Source organism: Enoplosus armatus, chromosome 23 (assembly GCF_043641665.1).
Source record: "Enoplosus armatus isolate fEnoArm2 chromosome 23, fEnoArm2.hap1, whole genome shotgun sequence".
NCBI classification, from domain to species: Eukaryota; Metazoa; Chordata; class Actinopteri; order Centrarchiformes; family Enoplosidae; genus Enoplosus; species Enoplosus armatus.
The window spans coordinates 8291363-8313900 of record NC_092202.1 but is presented as its reverse complement, the minus strand read 5'-3'; the positions used below and the strand labels follow the sequence as shown (position 1 = coordinate 8313900).

Sequence of the window (22538 nt, the reverse complement as noted above, 5' to 3'; positions counted from 1 at the left end):
TGCAAGCCACCAGTAAATTTAAGTATCTTGCTGGAAAGCAAAATGGATGCCATTCTCTTTAAAGCTGGCAGAGGTTAAACACTGCTCACGACAGCAAGTTAGTCATCTTGGGTGGCTGAGGGGAAGCTGGGAGATTGGGTGGGGGGGGCGACAAGTGGGTCTGTTGGGACTTGAAGATTAAACAATGCAAATAAGGCAATGAATTACTTTTTGAAGCTTGCTGAAGAACAAATAGGTGTAGGAGTTTCAGGGAATGAGATGTGTGCACTCAACTCAGACTGATGAGACTTCACTGCATCAGAAGTTTAAGTGGAACTAATGAGTGTAGCACATATATATATATATATATATATATATATATACTGATGTGAATTAGGTCCTCAAGAAAAACCCATTTATCTTATAGCATGAGCAATATAAGATAAACGTGAGAGCAAAAATATGAGTCATTATTTTAATCCAGCGTTATGGATCTCTATCTTACTCATCTTTTGTGTTGTTTGCGTTTCACTGTGCTGTGTTAGCAGGATTTCTCTCGAGGAAAATTTTCATGCTCAGTGTTGTTTTTTGTGCAATTTTATGTAATTAGCTGGTGGCTATTAAATTAATCAGATTTGAAAAACTGAATTGAAAAAGATCTACAACTAAATTTACCATTAATATCAGGACCTGCAAGACCCTCAAATAGCCCTCCTTTTTAAGTTGTTCACTTCTATTTTGTACTTCACTCTTACAAGATTTTAAATGACAATGTCAGTCTTTTTGTCAACATTTGAGGCCAAAATGTGCCACAGCTATCTTCACTTCACTAAACCTTGCTCATTTTAGCATCCACTGGTTAAAATAGGCAGTTCAAGGACAGTAGATCATTTGGAAGAAAAAAAGTACCACTGAAATATAAAGCCAGAATTGAAACCTTCAACCATGTTCCTTTTTTTCCCCACACTCCTCAGCCGTCATGCCCACTCTGGTACATTTTTAAAACTGCACAGCAGGAGGAAAAAGCCAAAACTACGAGCAAATAAGCTTTAAGAGTTTCTTTAGTATTGGATTTTATAGAAATCTAAATACTGTGACAGAAGCCTTCTCACCCTGGCAAGAGTAAAATCCTAAGGGGAAAACTGTTTCAGTATAAAAAACATCAGATGTGGATCCCTAATATCTAAAAATCTAAATAAATCTAAAAATGCCAACTCTGTTTTACAACTAATAATACAATTTACTGCTATTTTCATTAACATTTTAAGGCCAACACATCAGACATGCATGGGCTCTGTAGGGGTGTCATAGTTTCAAGAGTCATTAACAATGGGTTAGCATTGGGCAGAACATTAACATGAAAACTGGAGCCACAAGGTCCTCAAATGTCAACGATGAAACAAATCAGCAAGTTAGTTACCTGCCATCTTTATTGCTGTCCAGTAACTTGAAAATGCTGTTTACTGTGCTGTTCTGACGTCTGAGACCTAAAAAGAAAAATAATATCTTGGTTAATGTGCAATTACCTCATAGTTTTCAGAAACAAACACTGTAGCTGTCCATGTTCTAAAACACAATAAGTCATGATAACAAAGAGGTGGTGTTGTTTTTGCAAAGCTATGTTGGATTTGCTCTTTAATCACCAATCACCGCTATAAACACTAATCCATTGGAATGCAAACTGAGCGGCAGGGATAGAGAAAAGGACAGAGCTGGAGTTGGATTTAAAAAATATGGGGAGCAGGATGGGGTGGGGGGGGTGGAGGTTTTTGGGCAATCAGGCAATGAGTCAGTCACGCTGTGCAAGAACATTTGGTTTCCCTGTAGGAAAAAAAAGCATGTCAGAGTCCAGAATGCAATCAGGAGGCTTTGTGCTGTAACGGCTGGTATGACAGTGATTTCCCGCTTCTCCATTCATATTCACAGGCAGATGAAAAGGAGACGCAAAAACTTCCTCAACCCCCTTTCCAGCGAGCATGTGACCCCAACTGATTCATTTTGTGAATCGCATTCATTGAAGTGGGAGGGAGAGGAAGTTCTCTTATGTTCGGCACTAAGCATCTCCCACATCATCAGCAGAACGGAGAATGTAAAGGGGCAAACTGATTGGCCCCTAAGTCTGGGGAAAAGCACTTTACATAATGCTAATTGCACATCCGCCGCAATTACCTTTCCGTACTAATTACAGAAAAGCTAATTGTGAAATTAGCATTTTTTTCCAGTGTACAGTAGAGCGCCTGTGTTGAGTGTGTGCTGCAGGGGTGCAAAAAACCCCACAAAAAAACTAGTTCAAAAAAGCAGCCGTGCCAAAGTGAACCTTTAATCCATATTTATAAAGCCATGCTGTTTTTTTGGATTTAAGTTTAAAAAGATTGTACGCCACATCTTGTCACCCACGACATGACTGGAAGCAGCAAATGTCTATGAGAAGCCAGATTCCTCACCCCCGTTGTTGACTCTACTCAACCAAGGGGAAAAAACAAGATTTGCTAATATTCTTCTGCAATACACACAGCATCTGTCATATTAGTGGCCTATTCTTTTGTTTGAACAGCGCTCTATTCCCAACCTAATGCTTGACATTCTCAACCCATCCTCTAGTCGCTCTGTCTCGCAAAAATGAGTGCACAAAGGAGGAAGAGAAATGGTCTCATCCCTCCCTCTACTGCAGAGCTGTAGCTATGAAAAACAACCATAAGGAGAATAGATGGAGAAGGGAGGAGAGGAAGGCAGGGAAAGGAAAAGATGGAGTGGGGGTGGGGGGATGATGTGGTAAAAGGTAAGAGAAAGAGTGGGGAAGAATGTGGAAAATAAGTGAGGAGAGAGTAGGAGGGCAGAAAAAAAAACAGAGAAAGGAGGTTCAAGACATTGGCTCTTTAGGCCGATGGCACATATAGGGGGCTATGTTTACTAATGGACACCATCACTCATCCACCCATGTTGCCCTGGCGATAGCACAGCACACTTGTAAAATAAGAGAGGCACAAAGAGAACAGAGAAAATGGAACATATCAGCAGGAGACTGCAGATCTGCGCCTAGGCTACAGACCATGTTATCCACACAGAGATTGCTTTGTTATTGTAGGCTCTGCACTCCAAGGCTAACAAAACACACATTTTGCTTTCTTTTATACACTATTAAGCAGCATTTCCAGGCAGGAAATTACCCCTTTCTGAGGGAAAAAATGCTCTGAGATGGAACTGGATCAAAAGGCTGCATGTGCTGCACTGAACTTTTACTTTACAGAGAAGAGGAGATTCTGTAAATAATAGAATCTGCAGATAAGTGCTTTAACCTAAAGGGTGCATCGGATGGTGCGGGTCTACAGAATCAGGATGATTCAGATACTGTATCACACTCTGAAAACACTGCAGCACAATAATAAAAATACGGTGTACACGATCACCAGCTTACTAATTTAAATTTGTTTAAAGTTTCTGAGTCAATTGCCGTATTTCTCAGCACTCTCATGTTAATACTGAAAGCAGTTTTCCGAAACATTTTTTACAACCTAGCGCTTCTATGACAGGCATCACAAATGAGACAAATTAATGTGTAAAATTCACATTTTCACAAGACATGTTGTACAAAGTTGTTAAAAGTATCTCTAATAGTACACATTTCAGCTGTACCCCATTTACAGTAACTGGCCCTGTATATCTTTAATGGGACTGTCTGGACAATATTGAACATTTTGTGCTACTGCCTGTAGAAATAAGTACGCCACTTACTTAGGTTTAAACATTCAACATTCTTTTATTTTTTCCATCTCTCTCGAATCTAACGAAGACTACTCATTAAATGAATTGGTTCTGTTTTACTCAACAAATTGAAAATGTGTTTGACAGTGACTTTAGATACCTAAATAGCTGAGATATAAGATATATTAGTCCTACATTTAAGCTCACCAGTGAGCGCCAGTGTGCAAGTTGAACGTACTATATCCTAAATGTGTCAGAACAGCAGCAAGAAGCAAAAGTAAAAACAGCAGAGGTCTGTGTTTTAAGAGAGGAGGTAGAGTGCAAACCTATCTGAGTCTGAGTATGAGTCACTCATTAAACTCTCTAGCAGGGTTAGCACAACCTGATGGGCTGAGGGAAGGTTGTCAATTCACTAAAGACTAAACCAGTGCTTTTGAAACTGGGATTAAAGGATCATTTTGGGGGTTTCTACAGTAAACCTATGACACCTACTATTAATATGCAATCTGTATCTGGATATCTTATCTGGATGAGGAAAAATGCATGGTAATGCTGGTGTAAATGCACGCAGGTATAAATTAAAACTACCAGGTGTAAATGTCTTATTTTTACGTAATTGGCACTTCCTTGTGAAATACTTAATACTTCTATGCCTCTAGGCCTCCTCTGATAATTAGTCAAATGACTTAATGAATATGGTAAAATCCATAATGATCTCCCTAACAAACAACAATGATCTCCCTTAGGCCAAGGTATGGCGGAGCACCAGATAAGCTTTTGTTGTTCTAGGAGGATTTACTTTAAGTGCCACACATTCTTATACTAAATGAATGCCCATGTGGTTTCCTTATTTATGCATCAAAATTATTTGATGATAGACTCATAGATGACAATAGATTATTTACTGTCAGTCTAACATTACCATCTGATAAGAACTAGGTGCTATTTGTTGCGCTACAGTGTGTTTTATGAATTGCTAATGACAAAAGTGATTCAGAAGGGGATGGAAAACCTACATAAATAAAAATGACATATCTGACTATGTAATAATTACACTCTGCTATGGGTTTACCACTGCTGGGGAAACATATGAATGAATATGACTCAGACAGCTGCATGACTGTATTGTTGGAAAAACCTACCAATCAGACCCTTTAAGGTACATTAAAATTTAAATGTGAACAAGAAGCAACGCAATGAAATTACGTCAAATAAGGACATCTTTTTCAAGTGAAATTGCATGATCCTCATATTCAAATGGGCAGACCGTGAATTATGTCCATATTTGACATAACTGCAAAATTATTGATTTGAAATCTTGTTCATACAAAATGTGCAGTATGTTTAAGAAAACATGGTGTGGTATGATTACAACAAACTAAGCTGGGCTTACGGCTGAGGCATCCTACCATCTCAGTACACTTAATTTATGCTACAGGGAGTCTAACTGCACTCGTGTACATTTGGAAACATGAGTAGTAGGGAGGTGGTTCGCAAGATGGTCCGCTAGAGAAATCAGGTCAACTGCTGGATTAACGATGAACCTGAGGAAATCCCCTCAAACTGTGGGTGAACTCTGAGACAGTGTAGCTTTGCATATTGGGACGTACCATTAGAGAGAGTAACAGACATAAAATACAGCATGTCTTTATCTGAGGGGATCATATCAAATAAACATCATCAGAGGAGGAAGAGACCTCCATGTGAACCTAACGCTTATTGGGGTTGGCATTAAAAAGGATCTTTTCAAAAAAACAAGCACACAAGATCAGTGTCCTTTCTGACTAGCCGGGAACAGCAAAGTCTTTGTTATTCAATGGGGATTTATCCAGATTTCCTAGCATGCTTTGCAAAATGTGAGAGAATCGTAAATACTGAGCTAATAAATTGACAGGATACAGCTCAGGAACGTGCTGTCAATGTGTGAAAACAATGTGCAGTATCCCTGTATCCTGAAAACGTAATAATCATACATTATGTGCATTATTTCATGGACTGTGTTATGGTATCACATCAGCTGGCACCTGCTCAGAGTCCTATAAAAGCATGTACGCAAAAAAGCTTTAATGCTGAATAAAATGAGGCACTCATACTGTAACAACATCCAGTATCTCCAATTCTCCAAGTCCTGCCATTATTGTTTCATCACACCAAAAGCACTGCACCATGAGAAACTGCAATTGTCTTTGTGGGTACAAATAACCTGGCCCTTTAAAATGTCTCAATAACTGTGCGTGAAGCCCGGGAGACATGTTTGAGCGACAGCAGCCGTAAAGGGAAAGACTGTTAAGTTCTACTTTGCAGGCTCAGCTGCTTGTTCTTCTGGCTTTTCATTCCTATTTTGAGACGCTCTATTGACAGGTCATAAAGGGAAAGACAAGACGTTCATTAAAAACTGTTTCTTTGTTGTGATGTTCCTATATTTAATTGAGACATCTCAATATTAGTCCTCTTGGGTCCTCTGTAGTTTAAGGATCTTTTAGGGCAATTGTTTTGAAGGTTTAACAAATAATGTGGAAGCACTCAGAAGGTACAGGTTAAAAGATGTATTAGTCAATGCATAAGGGGTGAAAAAAGCAATTAAAGGTCCTCTTGCCCGACAATCAGTTGACAGGTCATCAGAATCAGAAATACTTTATTATTATTCTTTATTTTGCCATGATGGCAAAACGACATGATGTTAAAGAGATATAGAATAACATGGAGAAAACTGTGGCCATTTACTTTGTAATCCAAGAAACATTTGAGACAAGTAAACTAAACCCAATTTAAGGCATTCAAGTCGGTTTGAATATGGGTGTGGTCTTACTGCACGAATATGAAATTAAATGCATCATTTAAAACTGTAGTGTAAGTGATCCCTAACTGCTGCCTAGCACAAGAAAAGTAGCATTTTAAAAAAGATAGTAAGTAAGGGCGTGCTTAGGTTGCTCTTCTGATAAAGTATTTTAAAAAACAAGCTCAGGGCCATGCATCAGCCAGATCACATTAAGAATTCCATCAAATATAAAAGTTACACATTGGGAAAATACATCCTGGATGATTTCTTCACTTGTACAATATCTGCTTTACTGTGTGAATGTTTTAACTAAGAAACATAAGCATTTCCTGAGTTATAATGTCTGCAGATTAAAGGTGTTAAAAAAATAAAATTCAAGTATTAATCAACATGTAATGTCATAGGCTGCAGGCCTGAAAAAGGCAAGATAAGTAGCCTTTAAGTCACTGAAACTTCCCTTCAACTTCAACACACACAAACTGTCATTCGAACTGCATAATAAAAGCCTAGATGAATAGTCAACATGGACAAGACATGCCAACGCCACCACGGAAATGAAAATTGATGGTTGTTACACCCTGAAGATGAGCAGTAATGGAAGTAAAGGATGACAGGCATAAGAACACGGGGGGCCTGTGACGACTAGCAAAGGTCAGCTCACACAGTGGGAAGCATGATGGATGCATGCTCAGAGGAACCACCAAAGTCAAATGACCTTTATTGCAACCAAAACTTTTACTTGAGGGCCAGTTTGACACTAAACAATCAATTGCCAGCATTTCATGACAGAAGAACATGAGAGCAAAGTGTGAAAAGTAAAAAAAATGATATTCTGAATAAATGTGTTGCTTTTTGTTTGGTGTACTGACATTCAAACAACAGAATAAATGTGTTAAAAAGAAAAGTTTGTGTTTTAACTTGTGTTAAAGGTGTGTGTTTTATAGGTCATTACAAATGGGAATATGTAAATATCTATTCTGCTACAATCTAAAAATTCTAAACTGAGCTAATTTACCTCCACTAATCTCTATCCTTCCCAACACACACACACACACACACGTTCTGTACATTCTCATACGCAAGTCTGAACATCATTTAAATGCCGAGCCAGCTAGTGCGTGGAGCGATAAGGGAATTTTCCTGTGAGTCATAAGAAACTTCTCTCTGAAGGTTTCAGGAACGTAAAAGGAGAGCTGTTGGACTGCAATGTGCTGCTGCTCAGCACTCCTCTCCTAGTTCATTTATTTCAATGGCATAGGCATCTGTATTTAACCCTTCTAGCCACTTCTGATGTTCTACCATTTGTCTTCCTGACCATCCGGCCTGAGGTGCCAAGGTCAATTTACCTCTGTTCAATGTAAGGCTGAGCTGTAATAAAACGGAAGTTGCCCTGTGGTCGTCGTAACAAGGAACTAACTATATCTACAAACTGAAGCAATTCTGTGGATTGTCCAAATTGCTTTGAATGGACTCAAACCAAATCATGGCAGGTTAAAGGTGGCAGGACACTTACCACCTTCCCCTGCTTCCAGCGCCTTTAACGTTTGCTCTTTGAGTCGGTCGGCCTCGTGTTTCCTCCTTCTGTGTTCCTCTAATTTGATCTGTAGGTCCTCAGCTACCTGCTGAAGCTCTCTGAGCTGGGCCTGAAGAGAGACAATACAGAAACACACAATGTCTAAGATCAGCATAACATGGCAAAGAGGTGATGGACACTTTCATACTATTCAAACACAGTTTTAGTACAGTCAGTTAGTGCCATGCTTTTCTAGTTTACAGTCAGGAAATAAGTTTGACTGTACCTGCAGACTGATATTTTTTTCCTGATATTATCACTGATTTGTGGCACATATCTACATAGAAAATACAATTTCCAAAAATGAAAAAATCCATTCCATCTTGAAAATTCTGGACATTCAGTCCCAATCAAATCACCCATGTAACTTTCCCACCACTCTTAGCTCCAAACTCGATCTTAAATGTCCTTTTTGTAAATTGCAGCTATTATCCACTGCATATGAACATACAAATGACCAAAGACCATATACTGTACAATGACATTTAGTTTGCATGCCAGGTGTCTTAGCTTTTTCTTCAGGGGTACTGGATCACTTTACTTCAGGTATTGGATATTAGATACAATATTTCAAAATTGATTATTAAGGCTTGCATTGTAGATTAAGCATACCGTAGAGCTAGTACTTTCCAGTTTGGAAAATGTAGATCATTTTGGAGCATTTTTAGCCATGCTAGTGTTGTGGCTCTAGAGATGGCAATGACATTAAGTACAGACATTCGTGTTCCCCTCAGGATGAATTGTGATAACTTTTGATGATCTTTTGAATTTTCATCTTGCACCATCATCAGGTCAACATTTTTATTTGTCCAATTCTTTGGTTTATGACCGAATACCTGCAGAACTAAATACATTCTCATCAGCCCCAGCTGCACTTTGAGTTTAATGCTAATTAGCTAATCTTAGCATGCTAACACGCTAAACTAAGATGGCAAACATTTTACCTGCTAAAGATGAGCATGTTAGCATTTTCACTGTGAGCATGTTAGCATGCTGATCTTAGCATTTAGCTCTAAGTACAGCCTCACAGAGGCTGCAGTCTCTTTTTAGCTACTACAGATTCAGCATGTAGTATAATTAAGTACAATTCCATTTAAAAGAACCTTGTTAATCTGAACCACAGTATTATTTTCTATTAACATGTTTTTAGGATTGAATCAGTCTCTGGTCTTATCCCCTTCTCTTGCCTTCTCTGTCTTTATGCATCAATGTATCTACCTCCAGACCCCAACCGGGCCACGTATATCAAAAGCGTGTGCGTTAGCAGTCGGGCCTGCGCAAAGAACTATTTAAATCAATTGCGTCAGGAAGTGTTGCTGTCACCCCAAATATGACAGCTTTTGACAACAAAGCATAACCTATCATCAGTCTCTGTAATGGACCAATTAATATGAAAGAGCAGCGGCTCCTTGTTTACGTGTGTGTGTGTGTGTGTGTGTGTGTGTGTGTCAATACTGCTTTCCAATGCCTCCTCAGAGACTCTCATAATGCAGTGATGGATTCTGCTTGGTTCGGATAGGGATGACTACCTTTCTAGGCCACGCTGCTTGCTTAGCCACCTTCATTTTGCTGCAGTGATTTATGGGCTCCATTTTGAGCGTACAAGAACATATTTACTTATGAATAACACCCATAGCATGTAAAAGGTTCCTCCACAATGTAAAAAATACTGTATAAAACACCGGTAACTAATGCGCACAGTATTTGTGTCTGCATAAGGTCTTTCAATGAACTGCATAGAAAAATAAGAGCTCCATAAAGACATATATCTGTTAAATTACACATTAACCTGAAAAAATAAGCAATATTCCAATTTGGATGAGTAAAATTGAGTGCTGATTCAGTACACGTTTGAGACTTCTCCCTGCTATGTCCTCTGAAATCCTGACAAAATTCAGACAAAGCCATATTAAAAATATTAAACATTTTAAAAAGGTTTTGAGGACTAGGCAAATGCTGCACACCAGTCCCTGCTTTAAATTGTACATTGCTACATCTTACAGTGGGCCAATCAACAGAAAGATAATCACAAACCTGAAAGAGGATTTCATTGAATACCAATTTGTAGTCAATTAACCGCAGCATTCCTATTTCCGCTGGTTCTGACACGCGACACTCAGCTTTCACTGTAAATGTTTCTAATTTGATTTAAAAGTTTTCTTTAACAGCAGATTCTTCTTTAACCCTTGAACCGCAGGGGGAGTTCACTTTTGAGTCCCTGTGTGGCCCCTGAGGTAACCCCGCCATATCAACAGAGACACACAGAGAGAAGAAGATCACAATGTGCGGCTGGGCTAGGAGGGCTGGGTGACACTTCAGCCTCGATCTGCCAGTCAGCCGCAACAGAAAAGAACATGGGGAGAAAAAAAGAGAACAGAACAGAAAAGAAGAGTGCAAGGTACACACTCAAGAGACCATCAGCTGGCAAACCACACATGTGAGCGTGTGTGTGACAAAGAGTGGCCTTGGATCAAAATCTCTGTTGTTAAATAAGTGGCATCTTTTCAACTGTATCTTCCAAATTACAAGTAATGCGTGTTTTAAACAAGCCTGACAATCCTGAAATGCATTATTTACACAAATGTTGCGGTAAAGTGCCACCTTGAAATAAAGTAATTTCTCACATAATCAATGCATAAATAACACTAGGATTGAGGGCAGCCCTGAGAAAGTTACAGAACTGTGAAATGTGCTGCAGCAACATTTTTCGGCTTGAAATGAGTCCTTCAGAATCCCAATTACATACTTTAAAATTACCATAACTACATGTTGAACAATACTCTGGTCCTACAACGTTCAGTTTTCTATTACTAATCACACTTTGACAATGAATTGACTTGACCATCAAACAGTACAGGGAGAGCAACTTGTATTTCCTAAATTAAGATAATGTGTCACGTAATGAGACCACTGAACCAGTAAATATAACTTACAAACATCTAAAGAGATCCTCAGCTGCCAAATTTACCAATTTAATTTGCGCCGAACTCCAGGGCTCCAGCTTCTAATTTGCCCTAGTGCTTGTTGAACTAAATGTGCAAATGGAGAGCAGGGAAAAAACTGAAGTAGTTTCTGCTTACCTTGAAGCTCTGTAAAGGAGCATGCTGATTCAAAATGGGCTTGATCACTCAGGTACTCGTTTACTTTTGGCGACTTACTGCCAACCATTTACTCCTGATGGCTTCAGGGTGGTTGAGATACAGTAAAATGTAAAGTTTATGACAGGAGAAGAATATGATGATGTTTTACAGATGACTAGAATTGTTTGGATAGGAGACGTGATTTCGAATTTTGAACGTCATTTTGAATATAATCATAATATAGTGATATGTTTGTTATGCTAAAATGGGTGGGTAGTGGCTAAGAAAAGGTTTTTTAACAGTTCTTAAAAAATAGTGAACATCTCACGGTGACATGCCAAAAACAAAACAGCACAGCAGGCTGAGGTTGGTGTTGGAAACTGCACAGCAGACGCCTGTAGCAGCAGATGTCGTGTACATGCATGGTCAAAACAATATCACAAGCTGCTCATTTAGAGTAGGAACTCTCTGAGCGCAACACACATAAAAGCAAATTAACCTCAACGTCCCTATCAATCACATGTGTTAGCTAGCAAACCAGGTAATAACACAACAGTAGCCAAGGTGAAAAGTTAATTAAGTCTATTGAGAATAATGGAAAAATATCTACACATAGTAACTACAAGGTAAGACGCACATTGGTACATTTTTATGATCATTTTAGGGGCATGCTGCTATAATTTGGAAGTTGACAATAACAAAAGATAAAAAAAGAGGAAGAAAAACCACATGCAACATAATCCACTGGCCAGAATCAAACCCAGGACATTGCTATAAAATTGCAACCAAATATTCCAGAGCAAAATTAATCCACTGAATGCAGAGCAGCCAGAAATTAGCTTACAACGCACATGAATCTGTGCCGCAGTTCAGAATACATCCATGGGTTCACCATGTTGACTGCAATGGGCTCTGACACCAGGCCAGTGTTTATTATGCAGGCTACAGGACACACTCTGCATCTCAGTGTGTAAGGAAATAGGTTACAGGTACAGAATGTTTGCACAGTAAACCATACCAAACTAAACCTGGGGATGACCATAGCAAACCAAAAGGTTGGACAGTTAATCAATAGGTAACAACAGTTGTGAAATACAGTCACAAAGGGCTGAGAAAGGTTGAAAGAGGTCATTAGTGGCAAATGTGGCTCTCAGAAGATCTCAGTAGAGATATATTTTTGGTACTTCATGTATTAAAACGCTACATTTAGGGTGTTTCCCAACAATGTAAGGTCACCTGGTCTCTACTGATCAAGGGATTAAGTTAAAATATAGGCCGCTATAGACTATATATAGATCACTTAATGAACCTAGTGTATATTTTGTGCAGGTCAAACTAAAGTAAGTTTGAAAAGCAAAAGTGAAAGTCACTGGTTTTCTCACAATGGGAACAGGATAAAGCTTTTATGGGAAAACCCTGATGACTATCCTCTGTTACTACTACATACCATACGGTAGTGGTTACTTCAGCAGAATACACTGTACCTGTTTCTCCCTCCACAGCAGCACTCCCTCCTCAATCAGTTGCTGCTTGAGTTGCAAACCCTCGTCCAAGGTCCTCATCTGGCCCTCCACATACGCTCTCTCTCTCTGTCCCAGATTCCTGGAGGAGAGCGAGACAGAGGATGCATAGTCCCATCATTACTGAGAAAACATCGGCCACCCCTGCTACGGTCATTGAAATGGTGCAATCCAATTTTTTAAGGGCCCACAATGCAGCAGGAATCCAAATGGGAAATAGAAGAGTAAATAAGATGGGGGCTGATGCTCTGTGGCTGAACTAAATTGTTTTTGAAGTCTGGCAAACACAATGTGAGTGTGGACCTTGTGAAAACATAATGAGATATACTCGGCTTGTATGTGGTTTTGGGGGCGAATGGCTGTGAATGAAATACCAGAGAACTGTCAACAAAAGACGTGGGTTACCATATTAGAAGTTACATTTACACAGCGGGCTACATTTCAGCATCATAGCATGGTCAATGTTTGCAGTGCAGCTCAGAGAGGATGATAAATATGACCTGGCAGGAGCCTGTGTTCTATAAGTATTTTTATTCACAGACCTACAATCTATGCAGTGTGTGCAATTTATATCCTGTAGAATGATCTGCATGAAAAACACCTCTGAATGGGGTTATTGAGAGAACAATTTATAGTGCGAGAAGGAAAATATAATGAGGTGGTGAGTCAGATCTGACTTTATCATGGATGAATTCTTCAAAACAATATTGTGACGCAAAAACATTACAAGAGAAGGTCTGAACTGTATCAAGTTTTTAAATCATAGTGACACCATGCCCCCTGGTGGCACAGTGAATGAGTCACTTACACATGAGTGCAGCAAGTGAACAGTCTATGACACTGCTGCTATGATAAATAGCTTTTTGATAAAGACAACTTGGATTTAAAAAGATTTGCATTTTTTTATCAAATTGCCCAAAATGTACTGTTTGATACATTTCCAAAATTAAAATGGACTAGTTGAATATTTATTTCTTTGGTAATGTGTGGGCCTTTAATGCAATATTTTGGAGTCAAAATCTGCATGTGTTATTTTATAAATATTGAATCTCAGTTTTGATTCAACTGACCAGCAAGTGTTCTGGCAGCGAGCGTGGCTGTTGTATTCATCTGAGGCATCGCAGCAATCTGGCACGAGACACGGGAGAAACCAATCCAATGCACATACAAGAGAACAGAAGAGCATTGAACATATCAGCAAGTAGAGGTGAGCAATAGAGATTTATTCTAAATCATGTGATTAATACATCATCTGGCAATAGATAAGGACACAAAAACAATACTCGTGAAAAACATATTATCAGCAACTATGAATCATTTGTTTTCAGGTGCTTTTGGAGCAGAGTATCACTCACGTTTGAAGATTTGGCCACTACAATCTTTCACTTTGCAACATACAGCACATCATTTTCATAGCCATTTAGACACATAAACAGCATCATTAAAAACAAGACATGGTATAATGATAGTCGAGCCAAAACAATTTATTAAAATAAAATTTATTTGCAACTATTCTGATAATCGAGTCATCATTTCAGTCATTTTTCCAGGAGAAAATGTCAAATATTCACTCGTTCCAGTTTCCATGGTAGTTAACTGAATATTTGGGATGACATTTGAAGATGTCATCTTGTGCTGCAGGAAATTATAAGGGACATTTTTCAGTAAGTCATAGATAAAATGATAGTATGTAACTGTATATTCCTTTAATCAATATGAAAATGATCGTGAGTTGCAGCATTAAATGAGAGCATCCTTAAAATTGTCAAATGATTGCACAAAACAACTACATTGTGATGATTTTCTGTGTAATTCTGATATTAGCACCAATTGCCAATATTGACAATTAACACCTATTAAATGGCATATCTACGTGGCTTACATCAACTGTCTTACACTGATAGAATTGACAAATGTATAAATACTCTCTTAAGTGCAGATATTGTTGATCTTTTGTTTTCACTTTTCATCCTGCATCCAGCAGATTTTTGTGTCTGCGCTATATCTATCGCTCTCTGGTTCAGAGAGAGTCTCTCGAGATCGACCACTTAGAAGATCTGCTGCATGGTGTTTTGTAAGTGCTCAGATCTGGCTTTTGCTTAGATGTTTCACCCAAGGGAGTGGACACAGTGTGATATTTCTCAATTATCCAGAACCCCATTGGTGACCAGTGGAACAAGACCTTTACAGCCCAGAAAGGGGGGCCAATGAAAATCTCTCAACAACCAGCCGAGGAGGAAAAGCGACAACGTGTTACCTATTAAGCGGCTCCATTCAAGGCAGGGAAGGTATGAGAAGACAGGTGGGAGTAGAAAAAAGAAAGGAGGAAAGGGAGATGGAGGCTTTGAGAAACATTCCAGTACTGCTCTTTCATTCTTCATTCCTTCAGTTTTTTACCCTGGATGGTTGCATGCCTTCTAATGTTGCTGAAAGTGCCGGTGACAGAGAGGAGATGTCGACAATGGAATGTATTGATTTTATCCAAAGTGGAGAGCTACTGGAAGTGGATGAGAAGGGGGGCTGAAAAACTATCTGATTAGGCATAGAGTGTGGCAGATTTTACAAGAGAGAATGGAGAAAAGCCTTGAGGAAAAGGACAGGATGTTTTTCAAGGAAAACTGTGAGAGGAGAGAGTGTGTGTGCATGCTGGTATGTGTGTGTTAGAAAGCCATGTTTTGTTTGCTGTGTCTGCTTCATCTGTTTGTTTGTGCTCCAAAGGGAGTGACAGTTTGTACACCAACATGTCAGCTTCTTGACATCATGTAAAATATGAATTCCTGTCCATGTTTGCAAAACACACAAATGGGGAAAAGGCAAACAGAACAACTTCTTACTTGATAAAAAAAAGGGACGTGAACTTTAAAACCAACAACTACGTATGAAATTAATAAGTGGCAAGATATTGGAGCACATTCAGCATCAAACCCTTCGACCAGCTATTTTGAACAAATAAGACAGCGATTCATTTTCTGCAAGAAGAAATCTGTTTATCACTACAGCACTTGCAGAGCTGCCCTTGTTGTCCTTGAAAAACACTGAAGCAGAACACATTGTTGATCCATTGCCTCACTTCAAAAGATTATAAAGTTTATTAAAGTCACCTCTCAGGAGAGTATTATCTCATCCAATATAATGCAATATAAAAAACCTTACCACAGATGCCATCATTGACTCGCGATGATGGGATGTAGTGTGGGCGGAAACCCAGATTGGTGCAGTAGAATCGGCCACGCGGACAGGCTGAGGTGCCTACATGGGGGTAGGGGCAGAGGTCAGCACTGCATAAATAAAATAACTTTTAGAGACAAATTAATCTAATCAAAACTATTCATAATACATGCACAGGGGCTGATGAGAGTAAAATATAGTATGTCCTTTTCAACCTTTTTAAAAGGCACTTGTACAGATGATGCTTAAGTTCTGTTCTGTTATTGTTGTTTTGTTTTAGTGTGCCTCATTTTTGCAACCATGATGAATGATGATGATGACAGTGATGTGTTGTATGCTTTATATGTTTAATAATCCAATGAGGGAGTGGTCACGAGACAGCATGACATCTAAATAAAATTAATTTAATACAGTAATTCATGACCTAGGTTCATGATGGCAAATAGCAAATGTCTGGCTATAATAGAGCCTGAATAGCACATGGTCAGTTTTAAAATGTGTCAGTGTCAGTTAATTTGATAGATAGTGCAGCCCATTATTTACCTCCACCTATCACAAAGAAATGGCACACAAACACTAACTTATCTAACATATCTGAAAACCTAAACAGTACAACAGTAAGTCAAGTCAAATACTATTTTCCCACAAACTAATAATTATTAACAGTGCACAGGTCACAGAGGTGACTCACAGTTTGCTAACATTGGTAAACAGACACCCACTCACCCATAGGTTAACTTTTTACCTGGTTCATCAGAGCCATCTTCACAGTCGCAGTAGTCATCGTTCACCTGCTCAAAGGGGATGATTTTCGACCCATCAATGCACAGAAAGGACTTCCTCTCCCTGTAGAACCGCTTGTCTGTTACAGAACAAAAACATTACGGACTGATGCATGATGATGACCTTGAACTGCAGCTAGAAATGTAACCAAGCAAAGGAGTAGACTTATAACAACACTTTGTATCTATAGTATTTATTTCAGGATAAAAGCTCAGTGCTTAAGTCTAGAGTTTGTGAAGAAATGCTACAGAAACTATTAAAACAAACTAGGTCTAGTATCATTGCTACCACCCTGATCAAACTTTAAATGCGGTGTACAGTTGTTACAAACCATATTCAACGATGACAGCCTCATAAGCACTTGCAACATGTTGTCTGTGTTGAAGCTAAGAAGCTGTTAAAGTCACAGCACGTTACACCATGCTGTGTTATTTACAAATATGATGATAGCTACTTAGCCTTAAGCTAGCTAGAAGGGGATAGTTAACTTACAAGACGAAGATATTCCTCTTATTTTCCGCGAGTCTACGAAACCACACCAACAGACTGCGGCGATAATAATGTGGAAACGCATGTCAGATGGCAGAACTGTAAACTGCCTCCCTCTTGCCTCACAAAACCCCGCTCAAAGGCGTTTCAAACTCATGATAATACATCCAACATTTAAACTGGCCATGGCCTGACTTCCTGAAACATGCGGTCACGTGACGCGTCTGAGGCTTTTCATTGGCTTTTATCCGAGCCGCATGTGCTTCCTTTGACCAATCATGAGTGAGAATGGCTATGTGAGGCGGAGAAAGAAATACACTTGTTCACATTATTAGTTTAGACTTTATCGACGTTTTTCAAAATGGAAAGACGAGTAGTCTGCGAGCTGTTTAGGCTTAACTAAGTTTCTTTGTAATTTTGAATAAACATCTTTCACGTTTTCTAGTCGGTAAGAAGTGCATGTCGGGCAACGTGATGAATATTGTGACTAAATGTGCACCCCTCACTAGCACAAGCACATCAAGTAATGAGGACATTTTATCAAATACGCAAAGTTGTTCAGAAGCGAAAGGGGGCAGTAATTACCCTTGTTACCAACCGCATAGGTCTGCTGACTGAATACTGAGAGTACACTTCACTGACCATCGACACTCCACTCATTCACTGAATAGTGTGAAGTCCCAGCGTCCTGTTCATTCCCTTCATTGTAGCTTTTAACTCTTAGACGTCCCAGTGTTGTGTTCACTGACTGCATTGTAGCGTTGCATCACTGTATCATGGAGATGGGTGAAGGAAAATCTGTAGACGCCTGACTAAAATGAAAAACAGTCCCAAGAGTTCCATTGCACAGCAGTTTTGGCCATGCAGATTTTACTTTGTGTGATATCATTAATGGTTTATTGTGTTGAGCCTTATACAGTTTAAAGTGATCTCCAGTAGTGGGCTGTAGGCTAAAAACAGGTCAGAATACATATCAGGGGATAAATCAACCGTAAAACACAGAATCCATCACTAAATGTGTGGGTGAAGGAGAACGTTTTTTTGTGTGAGACTATAAACACTAAATAGTTTTTTTTTTATTTATCTCATTGTGGGAAGAAAAGTAGATATATTTATGGCACGAAATCATGAACACATATAAAACAAGAGCACCTTTTGATTTCTTTATTAATAATAAACACTCTTTACAACATGTACACTATAAAAAAAACAGTCAAGTTTTAAAAGTAAATTGTCAGAAAGCAGTGATTTCAATAAGCCCTTTTGCTGGGTTTGGGACACTTTAAAGCTAAATCCAAAAGCCAGTTTACAATAAGAATAAAAATGTTCAGGTGTCAATTTGAATTTGTCATTTTTCACTGTTGGGACGTGTGAAAAGACCTGTGCTGCATAGTGACTCTTTGCTCTGAAGGTAAGAGAGGTCTCGGATCATGCTCGGGAAGGAATATGAGTCCAAGGGTGGACGCAGTGGAAACACTGGCATCAGTCCGGATGTCATGTATGGCGACATGAAACCTGCCATACCACCGTTTGCAGAGGAATAGGCTAGCCGTAAGGGGCTGGCACCGAGGCGAGGCCCGAGCCCGTACAAACTGTCTCCCCCGGCGGCCGTGGGAGGCATGTGGAGCGGGGAGAAGGCGGACTTGTTCCCCAGAGCACCAAGCGCTCCAGGCAGTCCAAGAGAGGGCCTGAGCGCGTTTGGGTGATTCGACAGAGAAAAGCTCTCGGAGTCAATTTTGTTCTCTTTGGAGCTCAACGCCAGTTCAATTGATCTGACAATGTCGCCTTTGCACGTTCTCACCATAGACTCCAGGATGTCCCGTTTCTGATGGGGGAAGATCTTGGCCATGATGTCGGTGGGGTCCCGGTCCAGGCTCGGGTAGTCCCTGGGTTTCTCCGACTCGCTGCCTGACTCTGGATCCGAGGGGGAAGGCGACCTCTGCGGACTCTCTGTGTGATCAAACACCGGGGACGGACTTGCGCTGCCGTCGTTGAATAAGGTGGCGCTGTCCTTGTTAGGAGACAGGTCCCTCTTGTCAGTTGGGGAGGGCAGCCGTGCTGTCTGGGGTGCAAAGAGGGGCCGACCCATGAGTCCGTTGTAAAAGTTGTACTTGCTCAATTTCTCATCTGAAATGTGGACAAAAGAAAACAAGTGGTTTAAAATCAAAAGTTGCTTGAAACAATGCAGTCTTATTAAGTATATATGCTATTATATTTTCTGGTCACTTGAATGTCACAAACTGCGAATAAACCTAAAATAATAACATCTCACTTTGAATTCAAATTAATAATAATAAGCAATTGAATGATGACCCATTTCTATTTAAACAGAGACGGGTAAAATAATCTCCAATCTAATATTTTTAACATACCATCTTTTTGGTTCTCTGCTCCAAAAACATCAAAACTGGAAGCTGTTGGAGTGTTGCTGGTGCCTACGGGTGACCCCTGAGGGATCCCTGTTTCCCCACCGATCCCTGAGCCGGGGTACAGGAGCCGGAGCTCCCGGGCCTCGCTCTCCTCCTGAGCCTGCTGCCTCCTCAGCGCCACCTGCGCGGCCATCACCCGCTGCCTCTCCGCGATCAGAGTGCACTTTGCGCACACGCAGTCTCTCCAGCGGCAGAAGCGCTTGTGGCCTTTCAGCGCGGAGACCACGCCGTGGTTCCTGCATCTGGCGCACTTCGGGGTGCGGGGGTATCCCCTCTCCAGCGCGGGGTTGCAAGCCCGGAGGAAGAGAGGCGGAGGACGCAGAAGGGAAGGGGGCACCTGCATGCCACCGAGCGGGTTGGCGGTGTGCCCGGCCAGGCCAAGCGGTCTGATCCTGCTGTCCATTACCTGAGGGGATGCAAATACAAAGTCCAGTACAGTTATGCAAGTGTCGTCATTCGAGGATGTGGCCTTCTTTAGTGACTGGCGTCTCTGTACTGAGCTGGCACCCTGAACCAGTGCGCCTTAAGTGTCTCCTCTCCAGGTGGTTTGACGTGAAATACAACACCCTGGTCACACCCCTTTCCGCTCCAACCTCTTAATACCCTATCATGTTTATTTGCATCCCGGATGAATAGTGGTCTAATCTGATGCAACTGAGCCTATATGCAGCTGTAGTTTAAGAAACAGGGAGGCCTGCCAAGACCAGACTGCATGATCTGTAATGGTACACTCAGAAATTGTGATCTGAAATTACATTCAAATTTGCATTGAAGTTTAGGTTGCTTTAAGATCTACTATGTTTAATCTGCACTGCCAGTCAATACGGTGGACTTTTAGGTGACTTATAGCTTTTTCAAAACGCAAAGAAAAACATGTTGCCTCAGGTCAGCGAGACACAATGACCCTCTTTGGTTGCCCTACTGAGCAATGAATATTCACTATTAGGATGTTTTTAACACAACAATGGCCACAAAAGCAACAGGTAATTATCTACCTGGTTATTCTGTTGAACAAATTACCTTGACAAAAGACCCATCTGTCAACAAACACCCAGGAAGATGGAAAACTAATCACACCTTGTCACATGTTTCATTCATTTCTCTCCATTCAAACTGGATCCAGTTACATGCCGACAGATTGCCTTACCGTTATTACATGGAAAACTACTTGAGCATAATGTGACAAACACAGTGGCAGTCACCAAGGGAAACACATAACTAAAACACTGTAGGTCATGCATTTGCACATAGGCACACTGTCTTCCTTCCTTTTCATTCTCTGCAAATGTGTATGTGTACAGTGTATGCTTGCACTGGTCTGAGATGTCATGTGCTAACAGACACTGAAATGGTAACTGCAATGTTAGTAATGATGGTATCCTCAGCTATTAGACATCTCCTAATCATCTGGAGATATAAGAGTGAGACATCAGTGACTTCTCTTGGTCTCACCGTAGTTCTGACTCCACCAGACAAGCTCTGAATAATGGATGTAGGTTAAAGAGGCAGCAGATGCACTCGACCCCCTTGTAGTGTTTTACTGAGATAATGATTCCGTGGAGGACATCTCTGAGGAAGGTCTGCTACAGCAGAGGCCAGGAAAATTACTTATGGTACAATACACAATTATTTGGATGCAGACATAGCTATTATTATTATTCGTTAATATCACTACTTGCCACACGTACAGATTGGTGGGTGTTTCAGCTTGCTGATAAAAGATTAAAATGATGAAGATTTATGAGTGACAGATGGCGCCTTTTTTAACCTCTTCTTCGCACGGATGCCTGCTCCATCCTCCATCCTTAAGTGAGGGATCTTATCAGTAGCATACCTGCCCAGCTGCCCCATTACAATCATGCATGTGCATATGCAAAGAGCCACCACATGTTGTGCAAAATCACAAAATCCGCACCAATGTGTGCACGGGCATTTGTCGTAACAAAAGCATCCAGATAATGAGAAGCGAGTCTGCTATTTGCAGAAAGATGTTCCACAAGTTATGGGCCTTGATAGATAGGGGTTGGTACAGACTCACTCCAGCTGTGCAGGACATGACGATAATCTGAAATGCATCCATCAACAAAGAATACGTAAACTGAAAGCATAAATAAACGCCAGTGAATGCAGATGCTGTGTGGACGCACATGCAGCTTTTTATCATTTCATCCACTGTGAAGTGGAATTCGAGGTTTGGATTTGTGGCTGGCGAGTTTATCCAGGCACATTAAGCTGCTCTCACCGATCACTTAGGCGGTTGATTCGGACCAGTTACAGTCTTTTCTGGCAGGGAGGGTGGCTGGAAGCAGTGTGGTGTTGAAAAATGCAAATGCAAATGTGTGTGTCACAATATATTGAGCTTTTGGAAAGGTTCCTTTTTCAGTCTTATTTCTAATTACCCAGAGGAGGAAAATAGGACAAAAATAGCTGTTTTGGAAAAGCCTCTATAAATTGGATTATGGATAAAAGCTGTAGTGTTATATTTACTCATTTACTGCCTCTTCTGTTTGTCTGTGGATCATAGGATTACTACAAGGCCAAGCCAAGCTGGTTGTTTAAAGTGCCTTCAAACCAGATCAGTTTCACCTTGAGACAAGGAAATTTCTCAGCTAGTTTGTGTCATTCTACTGTTTGATCATAATCTAATATACAGAACCACTAGTATACACTACTGTTATCTCTGCTTAATAGAAAACCTTAAATCCAGTTCCACAGTTTGCACGAATGATCTGTTTTTAATCTGAAATTTTCCAACCTCACCCCTGACACAGAACGAATGGCTTAGCAGGGACAAGTGCAGTTAGAGTAGATATGGCTGGACAGTGTCTTAATTGTGTTCTTAACAGATGTGCTCATGTCAGATATGGTGTTTAATCACAGCCATGTGCCTCATAGGACCGGGTTTTATCAGCACAGCTTCTTATCTGAAGCAAGGTGGCTGCTAATCTACTCCCAAATCTCACAAAACCAGATTATGTCTCCCACTGTCAGAGAGATAGAAAGATGGAGAAGAAGGAGTGGGGGTGGAGAGCTAAG

At 40.3% G+C, this 22538-nt stretch overlaps 2 protein-coding genes across 2 annotated transcripts in view; both read right to left on the bottom strand.

Annotated features, from left to right (window-relative positions):
- LOC139305617 (glucosidase 2 subunit beta-like) overlaps positions 1-17158 on the bottom strand; it is a 107658-nt gene extending 90500 nt beyond the window's left edge. The window contains exons 1-7 of the mRNA XM_070929514.1: positions 17077-17158; positions 16547-16663; positions 15787-15882; positions 13704-13761; positions 12598-12715; positions 7974-8103; positions 1400-1466 (exon numbers count right to left, since the gene is read on the bottom strand). Of these exons, the coding sequence (XP_070785615.1) occupies positions 1400-1466; positions 7974-8103; positions 12598-12715; positions 13704-13761; positions 15787-15882; positions 16547-16663; positions 17077-17158 (668 nt within the window). The remainder of the gene's footprint in view (positions 1-1399; positions 1467-7973; positions 8104-12597; positions 12716-13703; positions 13762-15786; positions 15883-16546; positions 16664-17076) is intronic.
- A 1070-nt stretch (positions 17159-18228) lies between these two features.
- LOC139305618 (doublesex- and mab-3-related transcription factor A1-like) lies at positions 18229-19980 on the bottom strand. The gene is made up of 2 exons (XM_070929515.1): positions 19446-19980; positions 18229-19200 (listed from the first exon to the last, which is right to left on the bottom strand). Exons 1-2 carry the CDS (start codon positions 19903-19905, stop codon positions 18422-18424), a joined length of 1239 nt encoding a protein of 412 aa, XP_070785616.1. The 5' UTR covers positions 19906-19980; the 3' UTR covers positions 18229-18421.
- Positions 19981-22538: the final 2558 nt, after the last annotated feature.

Excerpts from the sequence above, each read along its gene's own strand:
- LOC139305618 (XM_070929515.1), bottom strand. The coding sequence starts at position 19,905 with ATGGACAGCAGGATCAGACCGCTTGGCCTGGCCGGGCACACCGCCAAC. Across the intron at positions 19,201-19,445 it reads AGCAGAGAACCAAAAAGATG|ATGAGAAATTGAGCAAGTAC; the intron begins GTATGTTAAAAA and ends TCCACATTTCAG.